This window comes from Phyllobates terribilis, unplaced genomic scaffold, assembly GCF_046119375.1.
Source record: "Phyllobates terribilis strain yellow unplaced genomic scaffold, ASM4611937v1 Scaffold_5__5_contigs__length_657084704, whole genome shotgun sequence".
Taxonomy (NCBI): Eukaryota; Metazoa; Chordata; class Amphibia; order Anura; family Dendrobatidae; genus Phyllobates; species Phyllobates terribilis.
In genome coordinates this window covers 219,048,345-219,069,052 of record NW_027362765.1, presented here as the reverse complement: position 1 = coordinate 219,069,052, position 20,708 = coordinate 219,048,345, and the positions used below count along the sequence as shown (strand labels likewise).

General features: G+C 41.9%; 1 protein-coding gene across 4 annotated transcripts in view; it reads right to left on the bottom strand.

Annotated features, from left to right (window-relative positions):
* Positions 1-20,708, bottom strand: part of PTPRT (protein tyrosine phosphatase receptor type T) — a 526,727-nt gene that overhangs the window by 61,748 nt on the left and 444,271 nt on the right. For all 4 annotated transcript variants that reach the window (XM_073683800.1, XM_073683802.1, XM_073683803.1 and 1 more), the window contains 5 exons: positions 5,715-5,864; positions 4,235-4,408; positions 3,648-3,779; positions 397-522; positions 161-324 (listed from right to left, as the gene is read on the bottom strand). In XM_073683800.1, coding sequence (XP_073539901.1) covers positions 161-324; positions 397-522; positions 3,648-3,779; positions 4,235-4,408; positions 5,715-5,864 — 746 coding nt within the window. The remainder of the gene's footprint in view (positions 1-160; positions 325-396; positions 523-3,647; positions 3,780-4,234; positions 4,409-5,714; positions 5,865-20,708) is intronic.

Below are 20,708 nucleotides of genomic sequence, written 5' to 3'. Positions count from 1 at the left end.
ATAAAAATTGGAAATGAAGGTTTCTACTCAATGGCTTCAAATAGGGTTCTTGAAAATGGAAAAATTGATACAAAAAGTATATTGGAAAATTGTCTATTTTGTCATCAGATTTAGTTTAGCTCCATAAAACTACAAAAATTAGAGTCGGTCCTGTACTTACAGGCAGTGCACAACTGTCCTGCCTTCCCTGCCATCATACTGTTCTTGCCACTTTTCCAATCTTTGTACAACCTTCAGTATAGAGCGCTTGGATGGAGGGGTATCCCGGTATGCTGGCCACCCAATGTACTGGAGATGCTGTACAATGCGATACCCGTCTTGAGGCTGCAATACAAGCAAATAAGGTCAGTTTTCTGTTACTTACTGGAATAGTCTAATTGTATCTAATTGTCTTACCCGTGCCATATTACAGATCCGGAATATCCGACTAATGGTGTCCTCATCAATATCTGCTGATACAAACTCCACCTGCACAGGACCATAGCAACAGGACGTCTTCTCTGGCCAGTACTGGAGACACAGCTAGTAGAGGGAACTGACACTTAGACATTGTTCATATGAATACATAGCAAAGCGTGAGCATGCAGCGTTATATAGAAACACGCTGGGTGAAACAAAAACACTGATACAATAACAAAAGAATTGAAAAATAATACGATTCAGGGCTATAATCAGCAATCATAGAATCAGACCAACATGCAGAGCAGTATAATCACACAGGGAGAGAAATAACAGTGAGATGAAATGACATGCATAGATGTGGGATGGGCAGCTGTTCAATGAGAGGGGAAATATGTCCCCCGCAGGTACTGAAGTAGAAAAGCTAGACTTAAAAAAAGAAAAGAAAACAAGTTTTAACTAAAACAGAATATGTACGTGAAACAAAAACCTGTCAATCTTCAAATGTCATTGAAATTTTCATTCAGCTTTGTGTTCCTTGTCATGATGAAGTCTCAATAGAAAATCAGAGTATGATTGGATTACAAATGTTTTACCGCTATGTGTCTTATAAAAAAGAAATAGATATGGGGCCCACTCTGTGGCAGCAGTTTTACTGTGTGCCAGCCATTATTGGTCTCATCTAGTGTGGCATATGAACATCATTAAGTGGGGTTCTTACCTTTCTATAAGCTAGGACAGAGAGCTTTTGTAAAGAGCATGTCCCACTCTGATAGACTCACCGCGACCATGTATTACATGGGCATCCATTTCTATGGATGCAGTATAATATTAAAGGGATGCTTTCCCCAATGATAACAACCTATCCTGCTGTCAAATTTTAGGATATTCCATTGATTGATAGGCATCTTCCTGCTGGCACCCCAATGATCTTCAGAATGAAGGAGCTCCAAGAAAGTCTTTCTCCTACACGATGAAGCTACTTGCCACTCACTGGGCAGGAAACTGCAGTACAGCTCCATTTACATATACTGTATATGGAGGTGGCATACAGTTCAGCTTATAGAAGATGGTGGGCTGTATCACTCTGCAGGAAAAAAACCAAAGGGCTTTCTGACCTATTGTCTTCAGGATTGATGAGAGTCCTACCAAAGGTTGGACCTCCATTAACCATACGACATATGCTAGCTCTAAGCCGCAACATCACACAATGGAAATATCCTTTTAAGCTAGATTTACACAGAGTTATCTAATGCAACTGAGGATTGCGCCAAAAATTGGGTAGTGTAGTCTCTATAAAATCTTGTTGCTTGATGTCATTGAATGAGTGCAATCATAGCCTTCATTAAGTGACTGAAAGTCCATCCTGACCTAGTGCTACAGCTGCGGTGGATTTATTAAAGAGCCTTCAGCCTGGAGTTCAGTTTTGTTAGGAATGGACAAACAGACATGACCTTTTCTACAAGTAACTCTGCAAATATTTGTGTTCACATCTCCCTTTAAATTGCCACTATCAAATATCTGTTGGTTTTTTGTATTAACCAAGAAATGTATTTATATGTCCAGCCTTCTGGTATAGAACAATATTTCTGCTTTTGAATAATTCAAATATAGAAATGCTGTTAGGTCAAATAAAAAAGGCTTGGATTAGTACTAGATGTTGTAGACTCTAACTGTGATTGCTTGGTTGACTGGTGTGTAGCCACTAAATAACTTTAGTTTTACGGATTAAGTACAAGAAGAATGTGTAGGTGACAGTAAACATTTAATATCAAATGTTATAAAAATGTCCAGTTTTCTTGTGTGATACATTAGGGCTTATAAAATACAATCCAGTATATACTATATTGATAACGTTTTTCACTTCGTGGACTACTTAAGGATCACAGTTTTATTCTTCTCTACAAGCATCTCTGGTAATCTCAATAGATTTAAAAAGAAAAAGTTATTTATTAAAGGGGTGGTAAAGGATTAAAACCTTTATTTAAAAAATAGTACTGCACTTATTCCTAAAGTGTGTGTATTTAGGTTCAGTCTAATTTGCTAAACGGCAATACTAGACACAACCTGTGGATGAGTATGGTGCTGTGTCTGACAGACAGCTGCCATTCTTTTCTAATCCTGGACAGTTCAGATAATATCTTTGTCATGTTTTTTGTGTAATTTTATGATCATTATGGTTACAGAGATACCAAATAAGGAGATGTTTTATTATATTTTCATAATTGGGTAATAATTATGTGTATTTTTATGATATTGATACTCCGCTCTTTCTAGGCTTCTTACAAAGGTACCTAATAAAATTTTTGGCAACTTGGGTCTCTTGATACAATCTCTTTTCCAATTTTTCTGAGCGGAAAGCTCTAGACTCCTGTTGTCATCTGGACCAGGAACCTCCTTTGAGGTGAGAGCATCCTAAACATTTTACTTAGTACTTAACTGTGAAGAGTAGTTATCCAGATGATATTCTGCCTAGACTTCTCCCACTGTTTCATGCTGGGTAAAACAAGTTTGAACTTCACAGAGGTCAACCATTGAGGGAAACCTAGGCTATGGAATTTGGACTTTTCTGGCACTGTATGTGGCCTGAGGGCAAGAATCTTGACCACTGGAGAGCATGACCTTTTCATTAGACCCTTCCATTTGGTGAACCAACCAATCAATGGTGGTACCATGCAGTTTATACTTCCAGGTCACCCATGTCCAGCTTATAGATGGATAAGCTGGTCCACTGATGATTGTCTTTTCAGGTAAGACCAACCTGTCTGGTTATTCAAGCCGGGAACTATGGGCTTTTAGTGGCAATCCGATGCTTTTGTTCTTTCATTTTAATTGACTCCTTTACCTCCACATCTTTTTTTCCGCTTTATTTCTTTCCCTTCCCTCCTCCTCTGCCCTTTCCCTTCACTTTTGTGTTAAGTAAAATTATTTAGTTACTTTGTTATAACTTTAAGGGAAACCTCCTTGACTAATATAGAATTTACACAACAAAGCTCCAGAAAACGTGAAGCTTCAGTCTAATATATCTGTACTAGGGACCAGTGTGAAAGCTAAAATTTAAAAAAAAAATTGTGTGGCAACAAAAAGAAATAAAACAGTAGGAAGAATAAAAAAAATAAAGTAATAAAAACCTGTTATATTAATATTTAATATTTCTGATGATACATTCCCTTTGAAATGAAGAACAGGTAGTAACTGATGAAAAGATTTAAACTGAGTTAAAGGCTGTATTGTTATAGTGACTGTACCTGAGCTGCATCCATTTCATTGAGCATAACAATGGAGGAGCAGTTGTAGTCAAACACCAACCTCCAGAAATCGGGTACAGTATTGGGTAAAGGGTGCTGAGTAACCAAAAACGCTGCTGGCTTTTTATGGCTCTAGAAGACAAAACAATAAATGATGTGATTGAAGATAAAATGTGGTAAAATGAAGGTTTTCCTCCCCTTTTTCAGCTTAGCCATCAGTACTAGATGGCAGAAATCGGATTGTTTATGTATCACCATAAAGATGCTGACAGGCAGTGACAGAAGGGAGTGTGCACGGCAGACTGGCTAATACACAGTTTATTCAGCAGTATCTGATCACATAATCTGTCAGTCTTGGGTGCGAGACAGGATTATCCTGGAAATATTCCCTTTGCAGCAAGGAGCTGTCAGATCTCCGACACAAGCTGCGAGATCAGGCCACCCCCTGGTGTGTGACAATCAGTACGCTTCCTGTGACAGATCAGACTCACAGCTCCGCGTGACAGATAGCGACGCTGCTTATAATGGATACCTGCATCTGTACGGATATAGGTCTGGCTATAAGCTAATTGCTTGCATATACGCACATCCATGAGTGTGGCGTTGATGTAGTTGCTAGTCTCTCCATCCAGTGAGATGAGGAAGGGAAGGCACCGGTCCAGGGGTAGGACATCTAAAGCCCGATTTTTGTCATGGTTTCGGGGTAAAAGTCCTATGCTGCAGTCTTCTGGCCTCGCTCGAGGAGTCACAATGTTCAAGGTCTAAAGATGGGGAAATTTCAGACAAAACATTTTATTATCAGCTGCCGCTAAATGTACAGAATAGTCATATAGTAGAAGACAAGATCCAGCACTCTGATTCCAGACGCTAAATACTGGTGGTTTTTATTTAAAGAGGTTTTTCCCACATATAAAGTACATTATAATCAATAAATCTTGGAATAATAATAAATTCCACAATTGGATGTGTGTAAATAAAATGTTCCTGTGCTGAGATAATCTTATAAATGTGCCCCTGCTGTGTACTGTGTAATGGCCGTGTCTGACCATGCAGGAACATGGTCTGATCATATCACAGCTCCTGGGCAGGGGAGGAAGCAAAAGAGTATACAGACATTACAGCAGGGATCACAGCTGATTTTATTTGGGGTTCACAATTGAATTTCCCTAATTTTGCCTCAAATACCAGAGTCATTCTCATAGCCAACCAATTAACCTCTGACCCTAGATTTATTAGAGATTGTTCAGATTATATCTGACGTTGGGTCGGCCTGTATGAACAGTATATGAAATGACAGCCTTCCAGCAAACATGTTGCTACTTGTTTAACACTGCATATCATGCAGTGTAAATGGACCCGACCCATGCATAATCTATGGCATATCCACAGGAAATGCTATACATTTCCAAAAGTTGGTGGTTCTACTGCTTGGACCTGCATATATTTTGATAAACAGGTTCAGCTGCACTCCATCTACTCTGTAATTTTCATAACTCTCCAAAAAATAAGTGAAGTGACCTACACTTGCACACCTGTTGCTCCACTAACAATAATATACAATGGGGCCCCATTCTTAAAATGGATGCAGGTCCTGTTGTCTAGAGGATGTGGATCCCAGCTTTTTCGGCTCACAGCTACCCTTCTAAATTCCAATACAATCATGCACCTTTGGTAGTTTCCAGTGGGAACAAAGAACCAAGCATGTTGAGCTGCAACATGCCCTATCCCTTTGTCTCCCATTATCTGCCTTCAGATCTTAGCTGGGAGATACACATTGGCAAGTCATACCAATGTGCCAAAAATAATCAGATAAAGGTTTAGACAACATTTATTAAATGTTCACATTAGTGCAGTGACATCTGTTCACATGGGAGCCATGACAGCTAAGTCACATTCAGGATAACTTATTAAGCGGTGTGTAAGATTTCTGGAAGGATCCCTGTATTTGTGATGGACAAAATTGTATTGCAGAATATGCTACTCTTCCCTTTAAAATACATAAAGCATGGAAAGAAACCGAAAAACTGTTAATGTGACCAGAGCCTTAGTATTTGTGAGATTACTAACCTGAAACTCATCTTTGATTTGGCTGCAGTTCGTCTGTGGATCTATGCGACTGATGTTGTAATAGACAGAACGGAATTCACATACTGGGATGGCAGTGTTGCCACACAAACAAGCTTCAAGGATGGCATCATGAACAAAAACATACTGCTCCTAGAGAAAAAGAGCAAATTAATTAATTGGAACAGTAAGTTATAATGTTGTCTCAATAAATTAATTAATAGGTTTTCTTGCTTCTTAAAGTCAACTTTAATTAAATTCTCTATTAACGCTCTCCTGTTATTTTGACCATTTGGCTTTTTTGTCTTTTCTACGTTTTCTCTATTTTATACCTGCAGCCCGGGGTTATTACTTTATGCTGTATGCTTTTTTTAGTTTTCAAATTATATGCATGAAAAAAAGTTGACTCTTTTCTGTCCATATTATTTAACTATATTCACTAAATAAATTTGTGAATGTAGTATCAGTGGCTTATGTAAAAAAGGCAGCTATGGAGAAACATGCACCAGACTTGGTTGGTCTATTTCTGTGCAGGAGAAACTGTGTAGGAGTCTTCTTTAGAGAGGAATTGCCCTGCTAGTGAGAAAAGTAATGGCAAATTGGCCCAGTGGCCACAAAAAATCTATAGGTAGTCAACAACCATCAGGCGCTAGGGTCCTATTTTGAAAAAATAAGCAACTCTATGGGGACTAAAATTTCATTTTAGCTACTGGCCTTGCTATTCACTGTATGACAAGGTATCACATATAGTATATATAAATATATATATTTTATATATACTGTATTGTGTTAGTCAGGCGTGGAAAAATGCTGCAAAAATAGGAATTCTTCCAAAAGCATGTGAATTGTAAATATATATATATATATATATATAATATATATATATATACATATATACACACACTATATATACACAGTACTTTTATATATATATATATATAATTAACACATGTGGAATTATATACTTAACAAAAAAGTGTGAAGCAACTGAAAATATGTCTTATATTCTAGGTTCTTCAAAGTAGCCACCTTTTGCTTTGATGACTGCTTTGCACACTCTTGGCATTCTCTTGATGAGCTTCAAGAGGTAGTCACCGGAAATGGTTTTCACTTCACAGTGTGCCCTGTCAGGTTTAATAAGTGGGATTTCTTGCCTTATAAATGGGGTTGGGACCATCAGTTGTGTTGTGCAGAAGTCTGGTGGATACACAGCTGATAGTCCTACTGAATAGACTGTTAGAATTTGTATTATGGCAAGAAAAAAGCAGCTAAGTAAAGAAAAACGAGCGGCCATCATTACTTTAAGAAATGAAGGTCAGTCAGTGCGAAAAATTGGGCATACTTTGAAAGTGTCCCCAAGTGTAGTTGCAAAAACCATCAAGCGCTACAAAGAAACTGGCTCACATGAGGACCGCCCCAGGAAAGGAAGACCAAGAGTCACCTCTGCTTCTGAGGATAAGTTTATCCGAGTCACCAGCCTCAGAAATCGCAGGTTAACAGCAGCTCAGATTAGAGACCAGGTCAATGCCACACAGAGTTCTTGCAGTAGACACATCTCTACAACAACTGTTAAGAGGAGACTTTGTGCAGCAGGCCTTCATGGTAAAATAGCTGCTAGGAAACCACTGCTAAGGACAGGCAACAAGCAGAAGAGACTTCTTTGGGCTAAAGAACACAAGGAATGGACATTAGACCAGTGGAAATCTGTGCTTTGGTCTGATGAGTCCAAATTTGAGATCTTTGGTTCCAACCACCGTGTCTTTGTGCGACGCAGAAAAGGTGAACGGATGGACTCTACATGCCTGGTTCCCACCGTGAAGCATGGAGGAGGAGGTGTGATGGTGTGGGGGTGCTTTGCTGGTGACACTGTTAGGGATTTATTCAAAATTGAAGGCATACTGAACCAGCATGGCTACTACAGCATCTTGCAGCGGCATGCTATTCCATCCGGTTTGCGTTTAGTTGGACCATCATTTAGTTTTCAACAGGACAATGACCCAAAACACACCTCCAGACCAAGAAGGAGAGTGATGGGGTGCTACGCCAGATGACCTGGCCTCCACAGTCACCAGACCTGAACCCAATCGAGATGGTTTGGGGTGAGCTGGAAGGCAAAAGGGCCAACAAGTGATAAGCATCTCTGGGAACTCCTTCAAGATTGTTTGAAGACAATTTCCGGTGACTACCTCTAGAAGCTCATCAAGAGAATGCCAAGAGTGTGCAAAGTTTGAAGAACCTAGAATATAAGACATATTTTCAGTTGTTTCACACTTTTTTGTTAAGTATATAATTCCACATGTGTTAATTCATAGTTTTGATGCCTTCAGTGTGAATGTACAATTTTCATAGTCATGAAAATACAGAAAAATCTTTAAATGAGAAGGTGTGTCCAAACGTTTGGTCTGTACTGTATATATATATATATATATATATATATATATATATATATATGAATATATATATATATATATATATATATATATATGAATATATATATATATATATATATATATATATACAGTCATATGAAAAAGTTTGGGCACCCCTATTAATCTTAAGCTTATTGTTTTATAAAAATTGGTGTTTTTGCAACAGCTATTTCAGTTTGATATATGTAATAACTGTTGGACACCGTAATGTTTCTGCCTTGAAATGAGGTTTATTGTACTAACAGAAAATGTGCAATCTGCATTCAAACAAAATTTGACAGGTGCATAAGTATGGGCACCCTTATCATTTTCTTGTTTTAAATACTCCTACCTACTTTTTACTGACTTACTAAAGCACTTTTGTTGGTTTTGTAACCTCATTGAGCTTTGAACTTCATAGCCAGGTGTATGCAATCATGAGAAAAGCTACTTAAAGTGGCTACTTGCAAGTTGTTCTCCTGTTTGAATCTCCTCTGAAGAGTGGCATCATGGGCTCCTCAAAACAACTGTCAAATGATCTGAAAACAAAGATTATTCAACATAGTTGTTCAGGGGAAGGATACAAAAAGCTGTCTCAGAGATTTAACCTGTCAGTATCCACTGTGAGGAACATAGTAAGGAAATGGAAGAACACAGGGACAGTTCTTGTTAAGGCCAGAAGTGGCAGGCCAAGAAAAACATCAGAAAGGCAGAGAAGAAGAATGGTGAGATCAGTCAAGGACAATCCTCAGACCACCTCCAGAGAGCTGCAGCATCAACTTGCTGCAGATGATGTCACTGTGCATCGGTCAACTATACAACGCACTTTGCACAAGGGGAAGCTGTATGGGAGAGTGATGCGAAAGAAGCCGTTTCTGCAAGCACGCCACAAACAGAGTCGGCTGAGGTATGCAAAAGCACATTTGGAGAAGCCAATTTCTTTTTGGAAGAAGGTCCTGTGGACTGATGAAACCAAGATTGAGTTGTTTGGTCATACAAAAAGGCGTTATGCATGGCGGCAAAAAAACACAGCATTCCAAGAAAAACACTTGCTACCCACAGTAAAATTTGGTGGAGGTTCCATCATGCTTTGGGGCTGTGTGGCTAATGCCGGCACTGGGAATCTTGTTAAAGTTGAGGGACGCATGGATTCCACTCAGTATCAGCAGATTCTTGACAATAATGTTCAAGAATCAGTGATAAAGTTGAAGTTACGCAGGGGATGGATCTTTCAGCAAGACAATGATCCAAAACACCGCTCCAAATCTACTCAGGCATTCATGCAGAGGAACAATTACAATGTTCTGGAATGGCCATCCCAGTCCCCAGACCTGAATACCATTGAATATCTGTGGGATCATTTGAAGAGGGCTGTCCATGCTCGGCGACCATCAAACTTAACTGAACTGGAATTGTTTTGTAAAGAGGAATGGACAAAAATACCTTCATCCAGGATCCAGGAACTCATTAAAAGCTACAGGAATCGACTAGAGGCTGTTATTTTTGCAATAGGAGGATCTACTAAATATTAATGTCACTTTTCTGGTGAGGTGCCCATACTTATGCACCTGTCAAATTTTGTTTGAATTCAGATTGCACATTTTCTGTTAGTACAATAAACCTCATTTCAAGGCAGAAACATTACTGTGTCCAACAGTTATTACATATATCAAACTGAAATAGCTGTTGCAAAAACACCAATTTTTATAAAACATTAAGCTTAAGATTAATAGGGGTGCCCAAACTTTTTCATATGACTGTATATATATAGTTTAAGCCAGAAGTTTACATACACTATATAAAAAGACACATATGCATGTTTTTCTCAATATCTGACATGAAATCAGAATAAGTCTTTCCAGTTTTAGGTCAATTAGGATTACCATAATTTTTAATATTTGCCAGATGCCTGAATAATGAGAGAGAGAGAATGTTTTAAGGCATTTTTATTACTTACTGCAAAGTTTACATACACTAAGATTACTATGCCTTTAAACAATTCTGGACTGCCCATATGATGATGTCATGTGCTTGGAAGCTTCTGATAGTTTTTTGGCAACATTTGAGTTAATTAGAGACACACCTGTGGATGTATTTTAATGCACACCTAAAAACACTGCTTCTTTGTGGCGCATCATTGGAAAGTCTAAAGAAATCAGCCAAGATATCAGGAAGAGAATTGTGGACTTGCACAAGTACGGCTCATCCTTGGGTACAATTTCAAGATACCTGAAGGTGCCTCATTCATCTGTACAAACAAATAAACGCAAGTACAAACAGCCATCATACCACTCAGGAAGGAGACGGGTTCTGTGTCCTAGAGATGAACGCGCTTTGGTCCGACATATGCATATCAACCCAAGGACAAAAGCAAAAGACCTTGTGAAGATGATGGCGGAAGCTGGTAAGATTGTGTCAATATCCACAGTGAAACGAGTACTGTATCAACATGGACTGAAAGGCGACTCTGCCAGGAAGAAGCCATTACTCCAAAAGAAACATAAAAAAGCCAGATTAATGTTTGCAAATGCACACAGGAGCAGAGACCTTAATTTTTGGAGACATGTCCTGTGGCCTGATGAAACTAAAATTGAACTTTTTGAGCATAATGACCAATGTTACATTTGGAGGAAAAAGGGAGAAGCTTGGAAGCCTTAGAACACCATCCCAACTGTGAAACACAGGGGTGGCAGCATCATGTTGTGGGGTTGTTTTGCTGCAGGAGGGACTGGTGCACTTTGCAAAATAGATGGCATCATGAGAAAAGAAGATTATGTGACAATACTGAAGCAACTTCTCAAGACATCAGCCAGGAAGTTAAAGCTTGAGGCGGAAATGGTTTTCCAAATGGACAATGACCCACAGCATACTGCAAAAATGGTAACAAAGTGGCTTAAGGATAACAAAGTCAATGTTTTGGAGTGACCATCACAAAGTCCTGATCTCAATCCTATTAAACATTTATGGGAAAAGCTAAAAAGGCAGGTGCGAGCAAGGCGATCTGCAAACCTGGATCAGTTACACCAGTTTTGTCAGGGGGAATGGGCCCAAATTCCGACCATTTATTGTGAGAAACTTGTGGCAGGATATCCCAAATGTTTGACCTAAGTCATTCAGTTTAAGGGCAATGGTACCAAATACTAATGAAATGTATGTAAACTTTTGATTTAGCAGTAAGTAATAAAATGCCTTAAAACAGTCTCTCTCTTTCGCTCATTATTCTGGCATTTGGCAAATATCAAAAATGATGGCAATCCTAATTGACCTAAAACGGGAAAGGTTTATTCTGATTTCATGTCAGATATTGAGAAAAACATGCATATCTGTCTTTTTATAAAGTGTACATAAACTTCTGCTTTCAACTGTATATAATTTATATACACATGTATATCTGCTATACAGTCAATACACACACATATATATATATATATACAGTACAGACCAAAAGTTTGGACACACCTTCTCATTTAAAGATTTTTCTGTATTTTCATGACTATGAATATTGTACATTCACACTGAAGGCATCAAAACTATGAATGAACACATGTGGAATTATATACTTAACAAAAAAGTGTGAAACAACTGAAAATATGTCTTATATTCTAGGTTCTTCAAAGTAGCCACCTTTTGCTTTGATGACTGCTTTGCACACTCTTGGCATTCTCTTGATGAGCTTCAAGAGGTAGTCACCGGAAATGGTCTTCTAACAATCTTGAAGGAGTTCCCAGAGATGCTTAGCACTTATTGGCCCTTTTGCCTTCACTCTGCGGTCCAGCTCACCCCAAACCATCTCGATTGGGTTCAGGTCTGGTGATTGTGTAGGCCAAGTCATCTGGCGTAACACCCCATCACTCTGCTTCTTGGTCAAATAGCCCTTACACAGCCTCGAGGTGTGTTTGGGGTCATTGTCCTGTTGTAAAATAAATGATGGTCCAACTAAACGCAAACCGGATGGAATAGCATGCCGCTGCAAGATGCTGTGGTAGCCATGCTGGTTCAGTATGCCTTCAATTTTGAATAAATCCCCAACAGTGTCACCAGCAAAGCACCCCCCACACCATCATACCTCCTCCTCCATGCTTCACGGTGGGAACCAGGCATGTAGAATCCATCCGTTCACCTTTTCTGCGTCGCACAAAGACACGGTGGTTGGAACCAAAGATCTCAAATTTGGACTCATCAGACCAAAGCACAGATTTCCACTGGTCTAATGTCCATTCCTTGTGTTCTTTAGCCCAAACAAGTCTCTTCTGCTTGTTGCCTGTCCTTAGCAGTGGTTTCCTAGCAGCTATTTTACCATGAAGGCCTGCTGCACGAAGTCTCTTCTTAACAGGTGCTGTAGAGCTGTGTCTGCTGCTAGAACTCTGTGTGGCATTGACCTGGTCTCTAATCTGAGCTGCTGTTAACCTGCGATTTCTGAGGCTGGTGACTCAGATAAACTTATCCTCAGAAGCCGAGGTGACTCTTGGTCTTCCTTTCCTGGGGCGGTCCTCATGTGAGCCAGTTTCTTTGAGTGAGCGCTAGCTTGATGGTTTTTGCAACTGCACTTGGGGACACATTCAAAGTTTGCCCAATCTTTCGGACTGACTGACCTTCATTTCTTAATGTAATGATAGCAACTCGTTTTTCTTTACTTAGAATTTGTATTATGGCAAGAAAAAAGCAGCTAACAGTCTATTCAGTAGGACTATCAGCTGTGTATCCACCATAATTCTGCACAACACAACTGATGGTCCCAACCCCATTTATAATGCAAGAAATCCCACTTATTAAACCTGACAGGGCACACCTGTGAAGTGAAAACCATTTCCGGTGACTACCTCTTGAAACTCATCTAGAGAATGCCAAGAGTGTGCAAAGCAGTCATCAAAGCAAAAGGTGGCTACTTTGAAGAACCTAGAATATAAGACATATTTCCAGTTGTTTCACACTTTTTTGTTAAGTATATAATTCCACATGTGTTCATTCATAGTTTTGATACCTTCAGTGTGAATGTACAATTTTCAAAGTCATAGAAATACAGAAAAATCTTTAAATGAGAAGGTGTGTCCAAACTTTTGGTCTGTACTGTATATACACACACAGCGGGTGAAATAGGTATTGAACACCTCACCAATTTAAATATATTAAATATATTTCTAAAAGTGCTATTGACATGAAATTCTCACTAGTTGTCGGTACATTAAGTTATGTTTAATAATGAGAAACTACACAGGGAAAAAGCATTGAACACATGAAGAAAGAGCAAAAAGCCATGGAGAGTGAGGGCACCAGCTAAAATCTATCAGTAATTAGAAAACAACCCTGCCACCAGTGAGCTGTCTTAAGACCTTCGCAACCTCATTGTTATAAAACATACTGATGGCATTGGTTACAGAAGAATTTCTAAACTACTGAAGGTTCCAGTGAGCACAGTTGGGGTCAATTTTACTTACAAAATTGGTGACGTGTTCAATACTTATTTCACCCACTGCGCTATATATGTATATACAGTATATATATTTATATATACAATTCATATATATACTGAATATATATATATATAGTCCATATGCATATATATATGCGTATGGACTATATATATAGAGAGAGAGAGACCATATAGATATATATACGCGTACATATACACAGTCCATATGCTTTTGAGAGTATTCCTACTTTGCAACATTTTTCCACACCTGCCTACAACTTTTGAACAGTATGTATATATATTTATATACAGTGGGTACAAAAAGTATTCAGACCCCTTTAAATTTTTCACTGTTTGTTTCATTACAGCCATTTGGTAAACTCTAAAAAGTTCTTTTTTTCTCATTAAAGCACACTCTGCACCCCATCTTGACTGAAAAAAAACAGAAATGTAGAAATTTTTGCAAATTTATTAAAAAAAGAAAAACTTAAATATCACATGGTCATAAGTATTCAGACCCTTTGCTCAGTATTGAGTAGAAGCACTCTTTTGAGCTAGTACAGCCATGAGTCTTCTTGGGAATGATAAAACAAGTTTTTCACACCTGGATTTGGGGATCCTCTGCCATTCTTCCTTGCAGATCCTCTCCAGTTCCCTCAGGTTGGATGGTGAGCGTTGGTGGACAGCCATTTTCAGGTCTCTCCAGAGATGCTCAATTGGGTTTAGGTCAGGGCTCTGGCTGGGCCAGTCAAGAATGGTCACAGAATTGTTCTGAAGCCACTCCTTTGTTATTTTAGCTGTGTGCTTAGGATCATTCTCTTGTTGGAAGGTAAACCTTCAGCCAAGTCTGAGGTCCAGAGCACTCTTGAAGAGGTTTTCATCCAGGATATCTCTGTACTTGGCCGCATTCATGTTTCCTTCAATTGCAACCAATTGTCCTGTCCCTGCAGGTGAAAAACACCCCCATAGCATGATGCTGCCACTACCATGTTTCACTGTTGAGATTGTATTGGGCAGGTGATGAGCAGTGCCTGGTTTTCTCCACACATACCGCTTAGAATTATCAGCAAAAAGTTCTATCGTCGTCTCATCAGACTAGAGAATCTTATTTCTGATAGTCTGGGAGACCTTCATGTGTTTTTCGGCAAACTCTATGTCGGCTTTCATATGTCTTGCACTGAGGAGAGCCTTCTGTCGGTCCACTCTGCCATAAAGGCCTGACTGGTGGAGGGTAGTGTTGAGACACCCCCGTAGTGTTCGAGTTCGGTTCGGTTCGTCGAACACCTTCGAACACCGTTAAAACCAATGGCAGGCAAACAAAAACACATAGAAACACATAGAAAACACCTTCAAAGGTGTCCAAAAGCTGACAAACTGCTCAGAAGACATAACTAACACATGGAAAAGTGACAAGTACATATAGTCATGTGAAAAAAAAAGAGGTGGAGGAGTAAAAGGAGGGGGAGACACAGATATAGGCATGTCATGCCCTTCTAAAATCCAAAAAGTGAGAAGCCGACACGGCCAGTCCGCTCCTGCCCGTGCCACACACTGTCGCCGGGTTTGTGCCAGAGCCGCAGTGAACCCTGATGGCCAGCCCCCCTCTCCCAATACTGGTGCCTGTCCGCTGGTGGGTCGAGCGAGCCCCCCTGTGGTGGAGGCAGCTCTAAGCTTTTTAATTTAAATTGTCTCTCTAATTTGAATGAATACACTTTAAATCCATTTACAAGGATCTATTGGAGGGCAAGTCTCATGCCAGCAGCCGCGTAATTCCAGCTCCAGTAGCGTCCACTAAAGCTGCTGCAGTTAAAAAGCTTTTATAAGGATCGAGCTCGGCTGTCCACCGCAAGGCATCCTACTGCCAGTCCCAGCCCCTATGCCTTGGGGTGCCTCCTGATGCTCTTCACTAAGTATCCCATGGTCCCGAAGCATTTCCTTTGAAAAAATTAAGTGTCTAAACTACAGGTGGTGTAGCTTGCTTAACAGCTGGGATAATCCGCTGACTAGCAGACACTGCTACTAGGCACAAAGTATTTCCTGGGCTAGATGCAGTTAAAAATTTGTAATTAGATACTCTCGTTGGATGCTGAGAAAGCATTCCATAGAGTCTCCTGGCACGCCATATATGATTCTCTTAAAAAGCTTGGGGTAGGGGTCTAGGGGACCCTTTTATAGCCAAAATCACGGCCCTGTATCACAATACGTCACCTAGGCTGAAGATAAATGGAACTGTAGCACCCTGAGGGCTCGGTTGCTACAGACGTATTGCACCTCACCCAGAGGTGTGATATCTCACTCTCAGGTAAGGATCTAGTGTGGATCAGGACCCGACACCTGCATGCATTACACCACATTGCCGTGGGGCAGGGCGACCAATATGCCCCTGAGATGGGCACGACAGTCCCTGTCCCTGGCTGGAGTGGGGGGAGGGAACACTGAGGAAGGGGAACCCTGTAGTGCAGGAGCAGGGAGGAAGCAGTTCCTGGGTGCATTGAGAAGGGAGTATAAAAGGTGGGCACCATCTTAGTTCAGTGCAGAGAAGTCTGAGCAGAAGTGGCAGGGAGCAGGGGCTCTGCATGAGCTCTGCTCCGGAGGCGGGCCTAGTAACAGAGGCCCAGGCCTGGAAGAGGGAGAAGGAAGGAAGAGGAGCGGAGAAGGCTCCAGGAACGAGGAATGAAGGGATCCCAGGGGTGCGGACGGGCGAGTCGCCACCGCACGCCCGAATCCACCTGCGTAGAGGGGTCAGGCCAAAGGGGGAGACCGGTCCCCGAACTAGTGGAGGCAGGAAACGACCCTCAGCTAGAAACCGGAGGCTCTGACATTTTATGTGGCGCAGCCCCTCGCTACACCCGCTCGGAAGGCACCACATAGGGTCAGGGAAACTGGCGCCAAGTTTACCAAGAGGAGGCCCGAGGCAGCCGGACAGAAGTGTTGGTAAGAAAGGCCAGACAAAGGACACACAAAGGGGGTCCTGTGAAGTGCTCCAAAGTTATCTGGGAGTTGTCTGAGCCCCTCACCTGGTGAGCACAGTACGACGTGGGCAGCCGTTACCTGCAGACGTGGTCTGGATAATAAGAACTGTGAGTAAAGGCCCTGAACTGCATCACTGACTCCGTGTCGTTACTGCTGCTGCCCTGCACCATCACCCCCATCCTCCGCATACACTGCCCTGAGGCTATACTCCTCCCGTGGGGAGTTATGCTACGCTCTGCTGCACCCACAACACCAGCCTCAGCGGTCTGCCCTGTAGCAGCGGTTCACTCTAACCGCAATCCACGGGTGGCGTAGTCGGACATTTAAACATCAAAACCACATAAATAGTTCCGCCACTGGTTTGACCGCCCTGAGCCACGAAACCGGGTCGCCGCCACGAAGACTACAACCACCAGCATCCACCAAAAAGGGTCCGGCTCCGGGTGTCCCAAGGCCCAGGGGGTGCGTCAGAACATTTTCATCACCTTTCACAATCACCAATGGGACAAGGCAGGGATGTCCTCTGTCCTCTCTCTTATACATCCTAGTGACGGAGCACCTGCTCTCATCAATTCGCCATAACCCCAATATTAGGTGGATTGAGGTGGGAGGCACCGAGTACAAGTGCTCTCTATTTGCTGATGATGTCCTAGTATATATCACTCAATCACATATATCCATCCATGCTGTTATGGCTGAAATAGATCACTTTGTTACATGGTCAAATTTTAAAATCAATGCAGCGAAGTCTGAGGCCCTCGATGTCTCCCTCCCCAAATCCATATAGGATTCCATCCAGTCCAACTTTCCCTTTGCCTGGCCCTCACAGGGTATCAAATACTTAGGAATTCCTATTCATAGAGACCTCTCCCATCTATGTTATCTTAATTTTGGGCCCTTTATTGAACAACTCCATACAGACCACGGTTGGCAAGTTAGAACTGTAAGATTCACTACGTGAACCGCTGGTGTTTTGTGGAAAAGCACATGTACACTGCGTTCCAAATTATTATGCAAAAAGTGTTTAGGAGTGATAAGGGAAGAATTTGTTTGTTTGTCAGTTAAACTCATTGATGGTGATGTGTGTCAGGGCTCTTTATATCACTGTAAGCAATTGCAGACACCTGTGCTAATTAGTTTGGCAGGTGTGTCCAATGAAAGGCAAGACTACTTAAGAAGGCTCGCTCACATTATTAAGCAGCCTACATTTTCTGCCAAAATGGGAAAGAAAAAGGATGTGTCGGCTGCTGAGAAGCAACAAATTGTGGAGTGTTTAGGTCAAGGCATGACTACAATCAACATTGTGCGATGATCAGGATGAAGTGTCTTGGCAATCAAGAAGTATGTAGCTGATTCACAGTACACACGTGTGCGTGCTGATAAGGGCAAATTGAGGACTCTTTCCTACAGGCAATTACGTCAGGTTGAAAGAGCAGCGGCAAAAAAGCCTTGTCATAGCAGCAGACAAGTTTTTGAAGCTGCTTGTGCCTCCAACGTCCCCCAAACAACAAGATGCAGGGTCCTTCAGAGGTTTGCAGCTGTGCATACGCCATCCTGTCGACCTCCTCTATCCACTTCACACAAGCAGAAACGGCTCCAGTGGGCCAAACATTACATGAAGACTGATTTCAAAACAGTTTTGTTCACGGATGAGTGCCGTGCAGCGCTCGATGGTCCAGATGGATGGAGTGGAGGATGGCTGGTTGATGGACACCCCACGCAAACACGGCTACAGCGCCAACAAGGAGGAGGTGGAGTAATGTTTTGGGCTGGAATCATGGGGAGAGAGATTGTCGGCCCCTTTAGGATCCCTGAAGGCGCTAAAGATGAACTCCATAATGTATGTGGATTTTCTCAAACAGTACTTCCTGCCATGGTTCAAGAAGAAGAACTGTGTATTTCACAGCAAGATCATTTTTCTGCATGATAATGCACCATCTCATGCTGCACATAAAACATCTGCATCTCTGGCTGATATGGGCATAAAAGGGGACAAACTTATGGTGTGACCCCCATGCTCCCCTGACCTCTACCCCATTCAGAACCTTTGGAGCATCATTAAAAGGAGTGTCTATGATGGCGGGAGGCAGTTCACATCTAAGCAACAGCTCTGGGAGGGTATTCTGTCCTCATGCAAAACAATTGAAGCAGAAACCATCCAAAACCTGACAAATTCAATGGATGAGAGAGTTCAGAAGCTCCTTTCGAACAAGGGGTCCTATGTGAAAATGTAACATCACCTAGAATAAAGTTTTGAGTTGAAAACTGTTTGATTTCAGTTTCTAACAACCTGCTAATGCTTATAATTTCAAAAATGACCATTTTTTTGGTCTTTATTAAAATGAAAAGGTTGATCGAAAAGTTTGGGGGATCTAAGAGTGTGGCAACCCAGAAGTCATGATTACTTCGAATTCTGACAATATGAGGGTCATGCTGCAGGTAGTGCAGCAAGAAGGCACTTATGTGTCTTGCGCATCTCGGAGCCCCAAAATTATTTTCCGGGCTAGATGCAGCTAAAAATTATTTTTAATTTTAAATCTGGTGAAGCTTTAGTATAGATGGCCTAATAGGATCAGTGCTGCACACTGCTACAAAGCCCAAATTATTTTCCAGTCAAGATACAGATAAACATGATCAGTAATTTGAAAGCTTAAAACGGTTGGTAGGGTGATTTTAACCAATCATCAAGCTTTTACTCTCCCCAGGATGACACAGGGGTAGAAAAGTCGTTTTGGATCCATGATTTGTTCATCTTTATGAACGTGAGTCTGTCTACATTATCAGTGGAGAGCCGCGTGCGCTTATCTGTCAGCAAACCACCAGCAGCGCTGAACACACGTTCAGACAGAACGCTGGCTGCGGGGCATGACAAGATCTCCAAGGAGTAAGTGGCTAGCTCCGGCCATTTATCCAGATTGGAAGCCCAAAAAGAGCAAGGGTCCAGTGACACAGTCGTGGCTTCAATGTTTACTTGGAGATACTCCTGTACCATCGTCTCTAGGCATTGACTATGTGTCAGACTTCTTGTCTCCTGTGGCCTTGCAAAGGATGGGCTAAAAAAGTGGTGAAATGATTCCGCAAAATTGATGTTACCAGCAGATACTGTGGTTCTGTTACGGTTTGAGTGCTGAACACTTGACGGTCCCACGGTTGGCAAGTTGGAACTGTGAGATTCACTACGTGCACCACTGGTATTTTGTGGAAAAGCACATGTAAGATTCTGCAACAGTCTCTGCTGATACTCCTGGATGCGTGCATCCCTTTCTATGGCAGGAATAATTTCTGCAAATTTACTTTTGTACCGGGGATCTAACAGTGTGGCAACCCAGTAGTCAGGATTATTTCTAATTCTCACAATTCGAGGGTCATGTTGCAGGTAGTGCAGCAAGAAGGCACTCATGTGTGTTGCGCATCCAGGAGCACCAAGTCCCTGTTGTGTTGGTGGCGAGGTAACAATCATGCTTCCTTCCTCTGTCCTCTCCCCCCAACCTCGCACAACAGAAATGTGATCAAGGTCTCCCTCATCTGATGAGTCTTCCATCAGTTCGTCCTCCACTTCTTCCTGGGCTCCTGCACCTTCCTCACTAGTTTGGCTGCTACCATGCGCCCTGGTAAAACCATCTCCCCCACCCTCACATGCCTGCCGCCTTGGTGCTGCCGACCGTCTGGACCTTGCAGATGTTAGCCCTTCCGCATACAACTCCTCCTCCTCTACTTCCTCCACCTCCTCTTGTGCCACCACCTGACTCCGAATTCTGTTTAACATGTGCTCCAGCATGTAAATCACCGGAATAGTCATGCTGATAATGGCATCGTCAGCACTAAACATCTTCGTCGCCATTTCAAAACTGTGCAGAAGGGTGCATAGGTCCCTGATCTGAGACCACTCCTCCAGCGTGATTTGCCCCACCTCTGAATCTCGTTGGCCCAGGCTATACGTCAGAATGTATTGCACCAGGGCTTATCGGTGCTGCCACAGTCGCTGTAACATGTGCAGAGTTGAATTCCACCGGGTAGGCACATCGCATTTTAGCCGGTGAAGTGGCAGGCCCAACGACTTCTGTAGAGATGTAAGTCGCTGAGCTGCGGGATGCGAACGGCGGAAGTGAGCACACAGCGACCGTGCCCTCTGCAGAAGGCCATCTAGTCTGGGATAGTGGGCTAAAAATTGCAGGACAACCAGGTTCAACACGTGAGCCATACAAG